Source organism: Mytilus galloprovincialis, chromosome 5, assembly GCF_965363235.1.
Source record: "Mytilus galloprovincialis chromosome 5, xbMytGall1.hap1.1, whole genome shotgun sequence".
NCBI classification, from domain to species: domain Eukaryota; kingdom Metazoa; phylum Mollusca; class Bivalvia; order Mytilida; family Mytilidae; genus Mytilus; species Mytilus galloprovincialis.
This window is the reverse complement of record NC_134842.1, coordinates 92,770,998-92,790,124: the sequence shown is the minus strand read 5'-3', so window position 1 is coordinate 92,790,124 and position 19,127 is coordinate 92,770,998. Positions and strand designations below refer to the sequence as shown.

Sequence of the window (19,127 nt, the reverse complement as noted above, 5' to 3'; positions counted from 1 at the left end):
CTCTTCACGGACAAAAAGAAATTCACATTTGTGACTTGCAGGCAGCGAAAAGAATAATGGAGAGAAACAATACGGTATTGGTCTGATCATTGTTAAAGGCCGTACCGTGACCTAAAGTTGTTAATTTCTGCGTCATTTGGTCCTTCATTGGCAATCATATCATATCTTCTTTTTAATAATTATCAGGAAGATGTACTTGTCTCCCCTTTCTCTTGTTATCCAAACCGCTTAAGAATTCCGCTATAAATCTTAAAATTTGAAAAATGTCCACCAACTGCGAATGCCAACCTGTATAACTTAATTTAAGTACAAATGTACTACTAAAAAAACTTACTATAGTAGGGTTGCAACCATCCCTGTAGTCACATGTACAGAAAGATCTTTAGAGAATTTGTCACATATAAGAGGGTTTGGATTAGGGTGTCCTTCGTTTCTCTTTTCATTATATTTCAGCACCCTATCATTCTTTGTTCTTTATTTTAACGTCCTATTTTTCTTTATTCTTTTTAGTTTACCCCTTTACTCTGCACTTCATACGCATTATTCTCTTTTCTGTAACCCCAAAACAGACCCTCATAGACCTTTTCTGTAACCCCCAAACAGACCCTCACAGACCTTTTCTGTAACCCCCTAAACAGACCCTCATAGACCTTTTCTGTAACCCCTAAACAGACCCTCATCTCATAGACCTTTTCTGTAACCCCCAAACAGACCCTCATAGACCTTTTCTGTAACCCCCAAACAGACTCTCATAGACCTCATATATATATCTACAAATTGCTTATACATGAATTTCATATAAAATAAAAGAGAATGTCCTTTGGCTGTATAAATTGCACCCGACAACTTTAAAATATCATTCATTCAATCACAAAAACTGTATTTGTCAGATTTATCACAACACCCGTTTAATGTTGTTCACATAATAAAAATGACACGAACAATGATAAATAAATTCACACACCCGCTTCATCAGACCCGTATTCGAACAAAATATTTAAAATACTGTGTTCAAAAAAGGTGCGAACCCGGAAGTTTGGTATACACAAATATTTTCTTATTGATTTTATCAAATCATCAAACATTTAACACCACTTGTAATAACTTTGAGGACGACCAAATATTTCGGTGAGGTAGCTATTCATAAATAATCCACATTTGTCTATTCCTGAATCAAATTTTTAGTTGATTAAATTTCTCTAGATTGTCACCATAGGTCTCTTTAATGACATCAACAATCCCTGGTATATCTGTATGTCGCTTTGCCCAATGGGGACGTATTTTCTCTTGTCGAAATTGCTGGACAAACTGTAAAAAAAGTAAAAAAATAAACTTGGGGATATGTATTTTCTCCTGTATATTCTATGTGTATAATTTTTTCATGTTTTGTAATTAAAATCATAAAATCAGAGTTCTTTTACCAATATGGAATGGTATACACTTCCCTTTTTATGAATTTCAAGATGTTTTGTTTTTCATCGAAATTATTTATCCTTCGGATGTGTAGAGTATTTCTTTATCCCCCACAAGACGCAAGTGACATTAAAACGTAATCTCTACTTTAGCTATATCTCGTATAGTTCTGATATATATTTTTTTTAATTTTGGAGACCGCATAGAGTCAAATTATATCGTAAGGGCTGTGGTTCTGCAGCCATGTCTATCCAATCTGCTCTTGTTGAATATGTTTGTTATATTAACCACTGGCTGTTAAGCATCTAAAAATGCACTCAGTCTTGAATTTTATGCTTCTAGTCAACAAGTGAAATAAAACGTTTTCTCTAATTCTATGGAAATTTATCCCTTTTCGAACCCATTGTATAAAAAAAATTTAATCAACGTGTGGTTGCTGGTGATCTCAGAAGATCATTGGATGATTTTAAGGGTCATGACCTTTTTGGACAACTGGATGAACCAAAATATGTCAACAGGTGTTAATGAAATTGACAACTTCGTGCAATGTGAAAGGCACTCGAAGGGGATTTTCGGTAAACAAAAAAAGAAAATGTCTTTTTAATCATTAGAGAAACAGATTCTTACATAGTTACTCGTGGATTATCGGATTTATCCAATCTCGATAGTTAAATTATAAATTTTAAAGTACTCGCCGAGGCGGCTCGAACTTTAAAATTGATAATTTAACTATCTCGATTGGATAAATCCGATAATCCACTGGTATCAATTTAAGAATCTATATTTATCTTTCCCTTGACAAAGAATTATAATTTGGAGGAAGGAAATACGTGTGAATATATCGATACGTTTTTTTAAATTTTTATTTCAAATGGTGTATCATGATAATGCTGAAATACATAACTATTCTGTTATTTATCTTAGTATACCATTTAAATCATACCTTGCAAGTTACAGGATATTGTTTAGTATGATGGCTAGAATCTAATAGCAGGGACCGCCAAACATTTTAGAATACAAAATGAACGAACTACAATGTACCTCCATTACCAACCAAACCCTTGTTTATTATTTTGGCAAAAAAAAAAAAAAAAGTTTTCCACAAAACTTACGGATTTTTTGACACGGATCTATGAATAACATCCACGACAATACATCGAACGTACCATTTTTCTATGTATTTCATTCGGATATTCAGATTTATCTTCATAAAAAATAGAGCCTAAGTAAATCATACTATACGGTATTTATATATTAAAATTGAGAATGGAAATGGGGAATGTGTCAAAGAGACAACAACCCGACCAAATAAAAAACAACAGCAGAGGGTCACCAACAGGTCTTCAATGTAGCGAGAAATTCCCGCACCCGGAGGCATCCTTCAGCTGGCCCCTAAACAAATATATACTAGTCCAGTGATAATGAACGCCATACTTATTTCCAAATTGTACACAAGAAACTAAAATTAAAATAATACAAGACTAGCAAAGGCCAGAGGCTCCTGACTTGGGACAGGCGCAAAAATGCGGCGGGGTTAAACATGTTTGTGAGATCTCAACCCTCCCCCTATACCTCTAACCAATGTAGAAAAGTAAACGCATAACAAGTTCTTACATCTGCTGCGGTATCATAAAATCCTAACTGTGTGGGCGGAGCTAGGAAGTCAATCACCATAGAACGGCCTGAATCGTCGTCTTGCTTAATTCCGTTGTTTCCAAAACACAGCAAACAATCCATGTTTTGTAGAAATCGTGGAAGGAAAGCGTTCATTGGAGATGATCCTAAAGATTTAATTTGGGTTTCTACTTTTTCTGCCATAAACTGCAATAAAAAATATCATTTTTCTTCTTAGTAAATTTTTTATGAAAAATATTATATGGCACGTTAACTGATGTTTTTTTTTTTTTTTTTTAAATATTAAATCTACTGAGAATTTTCTTATACCTCGGTAGCCGAGTGGTCTAAGTTGTCGAACGTAACTATCACTGGCCTATAAACATTGAGGTTGTGAGTTCGGATCCCGCACGTGACAGGTGAGTTTGACTTTAATCTTTAACTAAGGTTGTCAGTTTTTTCTGGCACTCCGGCGTCCTCAACCACTGACAACTGACCGCGACAAAATAGTACTGATAGTGTCGTTAAACACAAACCAATCAATCGTTTACCTTTTACATGCAGGGTAAACGTGGCAATACATTTGCAACTTAAAAATACTTTCAAAATTGAATTATATGAGTTGCTTGATCTAAAAAAGCCTTTTTGACCGAAAGGATAAATCTCTATATACACAACATCCTAAATAATTTGGGATTGGAAGATTGACATTAAAACTAAAGCTTTCTTTATATTGACGTACAAAGTATTCTTTGAAATTAAAAAAAAAGTTTCGTCTTCAAATTATGTTTTGCATTGCTACGCTCGCCCGTCTTTATTTGAGAATAACGCCACTTTACCATCAGCCTTGGACCAAAACCTGTTTATGTTTCAGTATACTTCCAAGACTTTTGTTTACTCTCTTCAAATTTACCTTGAATGCTCGGAGTGGACGTAAAAATGAATTATCAATATTCAACACAAAAGCGGCACTGGTTTCCGATCCATGCTTTGGTGGTAAAATTGTTGGAAATGCATCTACCAAGTAATGATAACTCACAGACGGAAGCAGCTTTGCTATGTTCAATGCACCCTGCAATTAAAGCAAAATGTATATCAGGTTGTCGAGTATTTGTATAATTCTCTTATTTCTATTGTCATAATTACTAAATGTTTTTGCCCTTCGAGTCGCTTGTAATTTGAATAAATATTCTTCTGTTGGCTTGCATTTAAGTAAAGAAATCGAAAGAAAAAACAAATATTTGTATGGTTTAATAGTTTTATTTGGTAGAACTATGTTAGGATTGCTTACTAATACCAATCTTCTTGCTATCTTGGCATCGTCCTGACAATCATAATGTGTAGGGTACGCCTTGTAGATTTAAAATTAAGAAACTGAATCATGAATTAAACAAGATAAGAAGTCAATGGTGTATCTTGGTCATCAAAGACCTTTTTTCGTTGTGTTGAAGACCCATTGGTGGCCTTTGGCCGTTTTCTGTCTTTGGTCAGGGTTTTGTCTGTTTGACACTTCATTCCCCGTTCCAATTCTCAATTTTATTTAACCGACCTTTCCTCTCAGTATTCCTGTTTCATTTCCGCCAGATATTGATCCCCCGGTTGGCAAATAGACTGGACCTTGTATCACGTGGTCATCAGGTACAGCATCAACCAATACAATTGTTCTGTTGAAGATAAATCATCTTATTAGTTCCTGGTACATGTACGAAAAATAAAAATATCGGTCAGAGTCGCGGTAATATATATTTGTAAATCGAGGCGAAGCCGAGTTTACTATAGTTTTAGGAACTAAAACTAAAAAAAAATGTTTATTCGATAGTTGAACTTATTTATTTGTTTCTTTTTTATGATCATGCAATTTTCGTCTAGTCTGTTGAAATAAATTCGTCGAACCATTATTATTTGTTACCATTCAGCAATCATCTTATTTAAAAAAAAATAAGACAAAGAAGATCTCATGAAATAATATGATAATATGCAATTATAAGATTCAACGATGAAAAGTTCATGATACCTATAGAAGTGTGATGTTCATATCAGGTTTTAAAGACACTAAAACCCTACCTTAGCCACACAAGGTCTCTTCTTACGGTCCACGAATTAAGAACTGTTTTATTGTGTCTAAAAACTGCCTCCTCTCCTGGATTCACAGAATTGAATGGATACCAAGATATTTCTGTTAGGAAATGTGACGTCACTACGTTTTTTAAGTTAGTTTGATTATAGAACAAATCTTCCAACGGTACATATTGATTTTGAACTTTAGCAATAAGCGTCCCGTTGACTTGGATTGTGATGTCATACATGACTCCCATCATTCCTAGATTACACATAAGTGCCTCCATAAGTTCTGGGTGTTTTTCTTTGGAAAAACGTCGCAATCGACCGCGAGCGTTTACTAAGCGCATCTCCACCACATAACCACTCCAAGTTGGAGCACTCCAGGATGAACCCTAGCGATAAAAAAAAATGAAACTTTATATAAAAAGGCAAGGGAACTTTTACCTGTAGTAATTTGTATCGATCGAGAAACAATCTTTTAATAGACAAAACCCAAATAAAAGAAAGGTCAGCACAAATGTTTCTGTTATTAAAAGTAAAAAATGTAAGTGAGCCCGCTTAGCTTTATTGTCATTAAAACTGAAAACACGTAGATATTTAACTATGAGGTATACTGCACCCATATGATGCAATTATAATGTGTCTGTTACTTGTACTTACATGAGTAGATGAGGCTACCATTCCACCGACTGTGGCGTTGACAATGAGGGGCTGTGACAACATGGAGAGACCATTCTTGACCAGAAATTCATTCAATTCATATTCTAATACTCCAGTTATTACAGTGACGGTCTGATACGGCCTTTCTGGGTTCTAAAATAACATACAAACATGAATTATGTTAATGAAAGTACGAAAAATAAATGTTTGTGAATACAGAAGAACTCGGACACATGAGCTACATCATGCCATCTTGTTCCAGACTGAGTGTCAGTCAACTTTCCTCCTTTCGACACTCCAATTTGTAAAAATCTGACTACAGGGGCACTAGCTAGGAGAATCATGAAAAAAACTTATATACTATTTTTTGGCTCAATCATTAATGAAATGCAAATAGTGAGATAATAATTCTCTTTTAGCAGCCAGTATGGTTTAATTTTGTCAAAATAAGCTAAAAAAAATATTGATTAAGAATTAATCACTTGCAAGTGAATAATTCGACCTCATTGATTCCGTATTCATGTGAACTTCAATTCAACCCCTTAGCTTGAGATGGACAACACGTGAATTGTATGTGTATATAAAGTTATCTAAAGGAAAAGAATGTCAACATTGAAAGTGAAACACAGGAAAATCATTTGATTGACTGATTCGATCCACAAAATGTTTTTCTTATACAGGTAAAAACGATGATAAACATTTATTTTTCATCTATAATATGAAATTAAATAGACCTAGCAAAATCTAACAGCACGAGTTTGCTAAATCTATTTATATCTTTATTTATGCTTACATCGCTTATATTGCCATCGGATGACTTAAAGAGTTCAACTCGATAGTTAATTAGATGGCATCTAGACTAAAATACACACGCAACGAAGCTATTTTTTTCACGACCGTACCCTGTTAATTGATTATTTTAGACTTTTATAATTTGGATAAATGTTTTACATTGTTATAAATCAAATATGAGAATTTGATTAAAATCGATGAACATGAATTGGACAGCTATAATAGTGCCCCTTTAATTCATCAGTTGTAATTTTTTCTCGTCCGAGTTAAATTGAGCTTGCACGAATGCTTTTGAATATACATGTATGAATCGAATACTAAATATGCATCAATCGTAGAATGAATTAGAATGAATATGTATGAATCGTAAACTGAGTATGTATGAATCGTAAACTGAGTATGTATGAATCGTAAAACAACTATACTTTGTATGCATGAATAGTATATACTGAATAATTATGATACGTATATAATACTGGATATGCTTGAACCGTATACTAGACTAGGATTGCATATGTATGAATCGTATACTGAATACAAATCAATCGTTATTAGTATGCATGAAATGATTGCCAGTGGCGGATCCAGAACTTTTCCTAAAGGGGGGGGGGGGGGGGGGGGGCGCTGACTGACCTAAAGGGGGGGGGGCTCCAGTCATGCTTCAATGATTCCCTATATAATCAACCAAATTTTTCCCACCAAAAGGGGGGGGGGGGGGGCGGGATCCGCCTGTGATTGCCTCACCAAAAGATTCATGATAGGTAAATTACCTACATAAATCGTATAGGACATATTTTATAAAATAAGATACAAATGTGGACCATTATTATTTATCGTCAAGACAGTAAATTTGGTCCGGTAGTAAAATTCTATCCTAGTTAATCAAATCCATGTCCATGATTTTACTAGGAAAATAAGTCCATAGCTAGTAAAATATGTCTGGCACTTATTTTCCTAAGAAAAATTGTCCCAAGACTTGTTTTTCTAATAGTTTTACTACATCATAAAAAAACCAGTCAAAATAGAAAAAAAAAACTATTAAAACAAAGGACATTTCCTTCATAACCTAATTAAAACATGAATATTGAGTTTCCATTGCTTATAACATTTTCCTTTTATAATAAAACACATGGACATTTTTACCTAGGAATACTCATGACATGGACATGATTTCCTAGGAATACTCATGACATGGACATGATTTCCTAGGAAAATAAGTCTGGGAACATAAATAATATTTAAAAAATTGATACACAACTCTTTAACAATATTAAAATATAACATTTATATTCACCTTTTAAAATTAAGGGCATGCACATTTTAACCAAGAACTATTATTAATGACATGGACATGATTTCCTAGGAAAATTGGTCTGGAGACAAATTTTATTAAAAATATTGATACACAACTCTTTCATTTTGTCCTTTAACAATTTTAAAACATACATTTATCAGCTGGGGACATAAATTTTATTAAAAATATAACTATGGAACTTTTAAAACATTACTAAAACATAACATGAAACATAAAATTTCCATGGTTTAAATTATTTGAATTTATTTTGGATTATAGGACATGATTACCTAGGAAACTTAGTCTGGGGACATATATTACTAACATCGGACTAAATTTACTAGTAAATTCTGTAACCTTGGACTTTTTATACTAGTAATATTTGTCTGCCCAGACATATTTTACCAGGACAAATTTATCACTTACATTTACTGGTGCTATAGATTTAGATTGGACGAAATTCTGAATTAAACGTATCGACGTATAGTAATACTAAACATTGCTTCACAAAATTTAAAACATGTACTCTCTGTAAATATTTATTAAAATTGTTTGCAAAATAGAATCTACGGAACATCAATCGAAAAAATTTACACTTGCAAATCTTGTTTTGACCGTTACGGAGAACTAATATGATATAGCCAAGAATATATTACGTTTGTGTTTAACAGACATCTATCATTTTTCGTTTTTAATTTTTCGATTTATAGTTAGTGTTAGTATCTTGGTTTTATATTTTGATTATAAGTAAATTAAATACATAATATTCACCGGTTTGTGAAGTTCGATTCGAGGACCATCATGACGTTCTAGCTCTCTGACATCCATAGATATCTGACCTTCATCTGGGTACAATGGAGAACGTGTATGACCGCCTCCTGTTGCCCGTATGTGAATTCCTGTCAGGGCCGCTGCATTTACAACTCTTTGGACTTCCCAGATTGTTTTAGGTTTGACATAGAATAAATGGTCAATGATGATAGTTTTGTCCCAGTTAACAAACTGTCTTATATCTACCCTTGGACCTTTAGGCCCAATGAAATAGTCCAACAGTCTTAACTGACTTCTCATCCGGGCGTAAACGGCTGAAATAAACACGAAAATACTGAAAATCTCAAAATGTTTGAGTCTATTTAAAATTCTCAAACAAGTAATATCTTTAAAAAACAAAAAAGATATTTGACAGATGTGAGCAAAGAGTTTACAACAAATCACCGATCTTTATCAGTTACTTTTATCGGCATAGTTTAAAAAACACAAAATTTCTCACAATTTGACGGCTAAAGCCTGGCGATTCTAAAATTTGGGTATATGCTCTTCAATCTTAAGATTTATAATATATTTTTGCGTGGTACTGGCAATAAATATATGTAAAGGTATTTTTAAAGAGATTGACACGATTAGGAATTTCAAAACAAGCTTAACCCCCTCCGTCCCTCTCCCCAACCATGCAATATCGGATCGGTCTTTTTACTGAATTTTGGTTTGCGATCGAAGGACGCTGAACTTTGATATCGGCATGCATGATGTCACAAATCTTTACTTTGATTAGAAGAAATTACGGAATTTTACAAAATGCTCGAGTGCTATAAATTTATCTTATAGATGTTGTGTACTTGCAGTCTAAAACTTCAAAAGTATAAGAATGATCTCAAAAGAGTACAAAATATTATACTTGAAATGAAATGTGCCAAAAATACTTATACTGCAAATTCAATGACTGGTCAAAAGCTGTATTCTAGATATTAATCTCACATTGGCGTCCATCTGGGCCCGATATAGACACCTAAATAGGTTTGAAGCACGCCTCCGAGTGCGAGATTTTCTCGCTGTATTTAAGACCCATTGGTGGCCTTCGACTGTTTTTTGCTCCTTGGTCGGGTTGTTGTCTCTTTGACATATTACCATATTTGTATCTCTAACTTATTAAGTTATGTTTGACATATTATAGTAATATTATTGATATGGGTCCGTGTAACACTTATCAATTCAAAGTTTTAAAAAGTGTTGAAATTTTAGATTTTTCGAATTTTGATCAAAGTTTTAAAATATCAAAATTTCAAATTGTGTAAAAGTTTTGAAATTTTGAAATTTTAACCAAATTATTAAAATATTAAAATTCTAAATATCGTTTATAAATTTGATAGTTTAGGAATTTGATCAAACTTTTAAAATACTAAACCTAACGTGCAATTTTGATTATTTCACTTTTTGAAAGTTTGATTTTTTAAATTTTTGATTAAAATATCAAAATTAGAAAAGGGGCGAAAAGAGGCTGTAAACACTGATGTAAACACGGCTCTGATAACAATCATTCTTAGTTATAAATAAATAGCACGAAATATATCAAATCATTTTTAATTACAAAATAAATAATGAAAAGAAGAAGTCGGTTTTTTTTATGAAACATATTAGACATCACATGGGATAACAGTATCCTGAAATTTTAAGGTTGTGCATCTATCAAAAAAACCAAACTATTTAAACCGGAATCAAATAAGTTGATTTAAATCTCTTATATAAGGTTAGCGTTTGAGATAAATAATTTAGAGCTATTTGGTGTTCCCAGTGCCCAACATTTAGAAGTATCAGTGAAAACTGACCAACTCGCAATAAACCAAATAGTATTATTCGCCTTTTTGACGTTCCTGGTGAAGGTAGATCCAGAAAGAGCGCTTCGGTCGCATGCAACTTTAACCGTTTTGTTTTCTTTTTTTATCGATTGCATGACGATACTATATTGCCTTTTATGATTTATTTCAGTTCCAAGAAATGATACGGAAGGAATACTTAATGTATAGCGTCGCAATGAACGTTGTGCTTCAGCTGGCCCCTAGACAAAAAAGTGTACTGGTTCAGTGATTATAGACGTCATACTAAACTCCGAAATTTAACAATGAACTAAAATTAAAATCATACAAGACTTAAAAGGACAGAGGCTCCTGAATTGGGACAGGCGCACAAATGCGGCGGGGTTAAACATGTTTCGTGAGATCACAACCCTCCCCTATACCTCTAGCCAATAAAGAATGAAAAACACACAGTAATACGAACAGTAAAACGCACTAGAAAAGGAAATACAAGTCCTATGTCAGAATAGGAAACAAAAGAAACTAATCAAAATGACAATGCTAATAATAAATAAATAAAGGACTACTATATATAAGGCTAGCAGTTACTGCCATACGCCAGCTCCAGACCTCAATTAAACTAATTGAAAGGTTTTATATGTTTTCATTATGCACACTCTCTCCCTGTTGCATTTATTGCTAATTTGTTCCTGAACAATCATGAAATATTTGTCACTGGCAACAAAAAATCGATAATTTAAAATAGGTTGTTACAAATTACGAAGAAACGTAGGATTCAATTCCCTTGGACAAAGTAGCCCTTATAGATGGATTTTGATATGTTTTAACTTCACTTTGGCCAAACACCTCTTCAATTGTTTCGGTTCTTATTTTTCTTGACTTTCAAATTTCAGTTCAGCGTTCCATAGGTGAATTCTTTACTTAGAATTCAGTGTTTTACATTGTACTGGTTTTTCGAGAGCAACATTGGTGTACGGCCAAAAATGGAAAAATCCATCAAGCAGCTGACAGTGTGGCTTCTCTTTACTCGCCCCATTCTGACTGGATGTACATGTGTTCTTTTAGTTTGCTTAAAGTCGATTGTCGTACGATAACTTAAAAATGCTCAAATAACAATATGCAAATACGGAACAATAATATCCCTTAATACAAAAAAAATCCCTTTCCTTTTATTTACTATTTAAAAACAGTGGTTGATTTAGGACCCATAATGGAGCTACGTATATGATAACCAGTCCAAACGTTGTCTATAAGGGAGCAACCATTTAACTTTAAAACTGGGGTGTGATTGTTTTGTCGAAGCGCTAACAATTTTATTAAGTTTTACATCGCTATTAATCAACTTGTCTGGTTCAAAATTTAACACTATAAGGCATGGAGAAAATTTGGATTCAGAATTTTTCTTTTGTCCTCTGCTGGCACAGCGGAATATTATTTTTTCATCAAATTGGAGATCAGAATATCTTAATGTACCATTATCGAAGCCCCTCGTGGTAGTATCAGAGTAAAAAAAAAGTGACTATCTATATATTGGATTCCCCAAAAGATTACCATTTATCGCTGATATAAACTTTTGAACAGAATTTTCAATTTTCAAAATGCCGACACCTACAAATGAATAGATGGGCGCTTAATGTAGTACAGCGGCAACTATTACATAAATATGAATGCTAGATGGGCACAATGTAGTACAGCGGCAACTATTACATAAATATGAATGCTCGTGAAAATAATGTTTATGATATACGTTTATATATGATATGAAAGGTTTCAACTTTTACAAAACCAGAGCTATAAGTACCAAAAAAATATTAACTAAAATCATTGATACAACTCAATATAATTATGATCGTCATACAACCGATAAAAATGAAAACAGAACGTTAAAAGTTACGACCGAAGCGCTTTTCTTGATTGACCTTCTTAGGGATCGCTCAAAGCTGAATATTTAGGGCCAACAACTTACAAACAACAGATTAAAACGTTAAAGATGATCGTTCATAATGTATATGAAATGATATTCTTTAGCCAACATGATTGCAGAAAGTAAGAAGTCGTAGAGCAAAACAGAAAAATTTGAAATCAAAAGAGATAATACACCGTGTATTGAGCCTTTTTATTGCTTAGAGATCAGTAGAAAATATATATACATGCTCAACCTAACCATACTATTTGACCTACTGCGAGTTGTTCAGTTTTTACTGTTACTCCTGTTTCTCCTAAAATATAGGTGCTAGAAAAATCAGCAAGTAAAATGGCCAATATCAGAGCCGTACGTTTGGTTTTGAAATGAATTCTCTTCTTTTGAGAAATATTTATTTTGTCATCCAATTTTTCACCGCTTACAACTGTCTGTCTGTGGTTTTATTTCATACATAAACTTTTAAGTATCAGTATGTTTTCAATTCATATTGTTTCGTTTCGTTCCGCTTTTATTTCGTTTCGCTTTTTACAGGTACCCCTCTTTTTGCCCCTTTTCTATTTTTGATATTTTAATCAAAAATTTAAAAAATCAAACTTTCAAAAAGTGAAATAATCAAAATTGCACGTAAGGTTTAGTATTTTAAAAGTTTGATCAAATTCCTAAACTATTAAATTTAAAAACGATATTAGAAATTTTAATATTTTAATAATTTGGTTAAAATTTCAAAATTTCAAAACTTTTACACAATTTGAAATTTTGATATTTTAAAACTTTGATCAAAATTCCAAAAATCTAAAATTTCAAAACTTTTTAAAACTTTGAATTGATAAGTGTTACATGGTTCTAAATTGTTTCAAGTTTGTAATTCATTACAGATTATAACGTATACAGTAATATCTTATGTTTATGTCTATTTCACAGGTAGGTGAGAACAGCTTTAAATGTATGCAATTTCAATTAGAAGTTGAATAAAAAGCTTACCGTCACTTCTTGCAATTTCGTTCATCTCGGCAACATTGTCCCCGGCTGCTCTATGATTTCTGGTGTGGTAATTTTCTTTTAGTTTATTCCCTGATGAAAGCAACACGAATAAAAGCAGAAGCAGTAATTTCAGAGCATTCATATTGTATATTTCAATTTCAGAGATATACAAATGTTTTTGTAAAATGAATCTGTATTTGATGGTCTCATTAAAAACGCAAATAATAGCAAAAATTAAATTTTGAATATTCCTACTGGCCAGTTTCAATTTTATCCTTATATTTATTTCTAAGCTCAGAATAAAATGGTCTATGATGCTTTTATTTATATTGAAATAACTCAATTATCCGGTTCGCCGTGTCACGTTACATGTGTATGTCTGATAAAAAAGGGGTGCACACATCCTTGTTTGGCGCCACACTAACCACAATAACTTTGACCCAGGAAATTCAGAAACAAATTAAAATCTGAGTGTTAATTGCTTGGAGCACTTCAGTCTATCAGCCAAATGTACAGAAAAACAGACGCAACAAATACATAATAGAACAAGAATGTGTCCAAAGTACACGGATGCCCCACTCGCATTATCATTTTCCATGTACAATGGACCGTGAAATTGGGTAAAAAATCCAATTTGGCCTTAAAAGTAAAAAGATCAACCAATAGGGAACATGTGTACTAAGTTTCAAGTTGATTGGACTTTAACTTCATCAAAAACTACCTTGACCAAAAACTTTAACCTATAGTGGGACGAACGGACGGTGTGACAAACGAACGGACGCATAGACAAGAAAAAATAATTGCCATAAATGGGTCATAAAAACAGAGAATAACAAGAATGTGTCCCCAGTACACGAATGCCCCACTCGCACTATCATTTTCTATGTTCAGTGGACCGTGAAATTGGGGTAAACCCTCTAATTTGGCATTAAAATTAAAAAGATCATATCATAGGGAACATGTATACTAAGTTTGAAGTCGATTGGACTTCAACTTCATCAAAAACTACCTTGACCAAAAACTTTAACCTGAAGCGGGACAGACGGACGGATGAACGGACGAACAGACGCACAGACCAGAAAACATAATGCCCCTCTACTATCGTAGGTGGGGCATAATCAGCAAAAAATATAACGAATGGAGAAAAACGACATACAAAATTTAAGAATACTGAAAGGTGAACATTATTAGAGTGCATTGTCTCTCTGAATACTTCTTCATATTAAGAAATGATATTACTCTGTTTGTGTGGCTAATAGACATTTACGGAAAGTCTCGGTACCGACTGTTGACACCGACTCTGACAGGTAAAATGTCAGGGGTCGTCTCAAAATAATAAAAGGTACTAGTAAATTTTTCGATGTAAAATTTAGTTAAACGAGAATTTATATTACGATTTTTTTTTGTCCTCTGTTTACAAATCCTGGAACAGTCTCCACAATTTGTCTGAGTTTTTCTCTTGGGTGCCTTCCACAAAGAGTTACTGAATATTCGACAATAATTCATATTCGGCAACGATTCTATTTAACTTTGACCCTTGCATTTCTGGTGATCATGTTTTGTGTTGATTTGCTGTCGCGTAAATGGTGTAAGGGAGCTACCATTTGATTTTTATGGGGGGGCTAGGATGAAATTTGAAAAAAATAGGCAGGACAGGAGTTTTGAGTAAAAAAAAAAAAGGCAGGATGAGAAACTTGTTTTAAAAAAAAGGCAGGATGACAATTTGTGTAAAAAAAGTCAGGATAATCTAGTAAAAAAAAAAAGGCAGGACCGAATAGAGTAAAAAATAAAAAGCCAGGACAGAGATTACAACTAAAAAAAAAAGCAGGACAAAATTTTTCATCCTAGCCCCCCCCCCCCCCCCCCCCCCATAAAAATCAAATGGTAGCTCCCTAATTACAGGATAAAATTGAGAATGGATGCTGAGTTGGATAAATGTTATCCATTGAAGAATGATCTGAATCATTTTTTTAGAAACTCCGTTAAATCAGGAGGGTGAAGATTTAAAACAGGAAAAATCTGAAGAAACTTTTGTTTTCTAACAGGATCCATTAATTGTTATCTTCAACTTAATTTCAGAAATTTAATTTCAAATAGCTAAGTGAGCATGTTCATGTACACGTCGTTTGAAGCGAAATTCTGACCCCCTTCCCCCTTCCCCCCCAATTCAGATCCATACATTTAAAAAAAAAGGGCCGGCTACATTTGTTTCTTGTAAAAAAGACCGGACCATACTCTTTTTAAATTTCCGTTACCGTTAACGGGTACCGGGATCACTGGTATACTTTTAAATCTGCTTCTGCCACTTTTTTCCGTAAATTTGTAATTGTAAATCAAATTGAGCTTCTTTTGCTTTGAACTTTTGGAGTTATGATTTACAAAACATGCCTAAGTACCTAACCTTTTAAATATTGTACATGCGAGCTGATATTTTTTTTGGAGAGGGGGGACGACAATCGAGCGCACCCTTTTCCGTTAAATTAAAATTTACTTTAATTCCACGTGTTATCGGCATACAAATTGTCAACACGGAAGACTGATAACAAGTCATTTTGGGATAAATTAAACAAAGCAAACATTTTAAAATATCTTTGCCACAATTATTTTATCTCAGAATTTAAAAAACAAATTGATATTCTACACGGTGGGTATGGTTGTCCTGCGAGAGAACGTACTGTGCTGGTGATTCGGTCCTGACGGGTGCTGGTGATCAATGAAAAAATGTAAACAAAGACGAAAATGATGATTTTTGACGTTTTCACTCATAAAAAATGGTAGAAAACAGTTGAGATTTTTCAATTTCGTTTCTTATGGGTTCATATATAAACCATAACAAAAATGACCCTGTAAACTGTTTCAGAAAGCGTAACACAAAAATGCTCATTTTCAGAAAATCTCGAACTGAAAAAATTAAACAAAAATGCTCATACAGTCCGCTTTCTATACCGCAATCTACACGACAAAACAGTTTTGTGAAAAAACATTTCAATTTATTAAAATTTTGCATTTTCTCAATTTATTCATGTCCTGATACTGTGCTGGTGGGTCCTGTCATTGTGCTGGTGGGTCCTGATACGGTGCTGGTGATTTTGGATAAGAAGTTGGTCATATTTGAAACAAATTTTACAAAATCAATAAAATTAGCCAGATAATTGTTGCCAACAGGATCTATGACTCCTATTTTAGCTCTTGTGCATCCATTTGGCTGTTTAATATGTGTTTTCAAATGATTTGAACTTGTATAACATAATAACATAAAAGGGCAACATCTTTCGTCCAATATCAGATAACAATATATAGTATCTAAAATAAGTTAAAAATTCCACAATACTATATAATTCATTTTATGTGTCAATTTGTTCGAAAAAAGTCGAAAAGAAGAGACTTTTTTTAATGTCATGATTATATGTCGCTTTCTAGATCTATGCTTAGCATTTATTTCAGATGACATGGACTCCTCACCCTGATGACCCTGCTGCCTTTCATAACTTTATCCGTATACATATATTAATAGATAAACAAAAGGCTGCATGCAACACGTATTTTTGTATTTAAAATGATTCGTTGTAACGAGAATATTTGTGGTGAATGGAAACTGTGAGGGTCAAAATCTTAAATTGCTTATAAATGTTGCTGGAACCAGTTTCGTTATCTGATCTGAATTTTCTGAAATGTGCAAGGTAGATAGACATTTTGATTTTTTTACTCGGTAATGAACCATTGTGTTGATCCCATGCTAAACATAACAAAAATCTCTGTACAAAGGTCTGTGAATTTTCTACAAAAATAGTGATTTTGTTTTCACTAAATTCTCTTTTTCTACTAAATACAATAATGAACAATAATAAATAATAATGCTTTGCAAGAAGTTTCCCCTTGATATATGTACAAAATTATATCTCTATTATTCATTTTCTGTGCTGTTTTGATACTATTGCAGTTTGCACATTTCGGAATTGACAGGCCACAGGAGGGGTCATAAACCGTACACGAAAAGATAAAATATTGATATAAGTACTTAATTTGCATCTTTGAACCACCACCCCGGCTTGCTTTTTTAGGAGCCTGGGGTGTCTAAAAATGGTCGATTACAGACAGCCGAGTACGCATTTTACTTTCCAGGCGTGTTATTGTTGATTGTTAAAGTTCTGAAAACGGATAGATGGAAACAAAAATGTTTGATATATCTGACTTTAGATTCATTTTTTTTTAATATAAATTAAGGCTACATTTTAATATAATAATTCTATGAATTCACAATATTAAAAAAAAGCAGAAAAAAATGAATGAAGTGAAATATCTTAGTAAGGAGTAATTACTACAGATATGGTGTGTTTGACACACAAAACTTAAAAGCTTGGTGATATTACCAATATTAAAATATAAGTGTATTTTAGTTGGGTATTTTTTCCATTTACTCATTTTCAATTATAATCAAGGCACATTTTATTTTTATTCATGAAAAATATTTATATATAGAAAAGAAAAGAAAGAATTCTTTATCAAAAATATTTATTTTGAAATGAAAAAAGCTAAGAAATCTTAATTTTATTAGTGTTCTCTAGGTTATCTCGTCTTTATTCTCTGACATATTCTAGCCTGCCCTTTCATAAAATAGTGATTTGTTTTAGTGTTCTATCGAACTTTCGAAAAAAAATACATGATAACCGTTTAGACAAAAAAAATTGTTGGAAAAATCTTACAGCAAGTGATTCTAAATAGCTATAAGATACATTTTTCTTTTACAATACAACTTTTAAATCTTACGGGAAACTATTCCAAGCTTTCACTGTAACCTCGCTCTAACTTATCCCCATCCCCCCCCCCCCCCAAAAAAAACAACAAAAAAACAACACCAAACAAACAAACCCGCAATACTATTGTCATTCTTATAGTCAGCACTCAATTGTTCACAAACAAATGTGTTTTAAGCTGCTAAAGACATGATTCAAACGCTCAGAAAGTCCTTTAATTGTTCTATATTTTTGCTCTCCATTTTTATGCAAAACCTTTTACATTTTTTATTTTATGGGTTATTGTTGAAGGTCGTACGATGGCGTATGGTTGTTAACACATACTTCCTTTGGTTTCTTATGGAAATTTGTCCATTTACAACAAATATACCACATCATCTACTATATATAAGTATTGTATAAATTACAACGTATTTTGGTGATCTTGCAAAATGATCGTAATCCCGAAAATCGTAAACATATTTTCTTATCTTAAAAGGGGACAAGAAGGGTTCCATTAATAGGCCAATAGATAAGATTAAAGTTTATAGTTTAAAAAATAAATTAAAAAATAGGGGTATTTTTTTCTCTCATAATAACAGTTATCATATTCACAACAATGTCAATTTCAAGAAAGCAGACAACAGCTAATAAGCCAATAACAGTACAGCATCAATGATCTTGAATATATGCCACTTTTAACTAAAATATAAAAGCACAGAACCAGGACATAGGAGCACAGAACCAGGACCGTTTTTCTTATCACCAGCACAGCGTCAGGACAATTCCGTTTAACGAACTTGCACGACTTTTGCAATATAATATTGTTGTAATATACTTTGCATGGTACTTATGACACATCAGAGAAAAATTAAGCAACAAAACAGTCGTTTTATTGCTGTTTTGATACAATGTAAACAAACCCACCAGCACAGAATCAGGACCCACCAGCACCCGTCAGGACCAAATCACCAGCACAGTACGTTCTCTCGCAGGACAACCATACCCACCGTGTTCTAATTGAGTAAATCGTTTTGATTGAAAGATTGAGATATGAAAGATTT

The 19,127-nt window shown here is 33.1% G+C and overlaps 1 protein-coding gene across 1 annotated transcript; it reads right to left on the bottom strand.

Annotated features, from left to right (window-relative positions):
• Window positions 1-775: 775 nt before the first annotated feature.
• On the bottom strand, window positions 776-13,623 carry LOC143076718 (uncharacterized). The gene is made up of 8 exons (XM_076252568.1): window positions 13,331-13,623; window positions 8,606-8,919; window positions 5,749-5,901; window positions 5,092-5,480; window positions 4,577-4,691; window positions 3,941-4,099; window positions 3,028-3,234; window positions 776-1,308 (listed from the first exon to the last, which is right to left on the bottom strand). Exons 1-8 carry the CDS (start codon window positions 13,470-13,472, stop codon window positions 1,174-1,176), a joined length of 1,614 nt encoding a protein of 537 aa, XP_076108683.1. The 5' UTR covers window positions 13,473-13,623; the 3' UTR covers window positions 776-1,173.
• Between the last annotated feature and the right edge of the window lie 5,504 nt (window positions 13,624-19,127).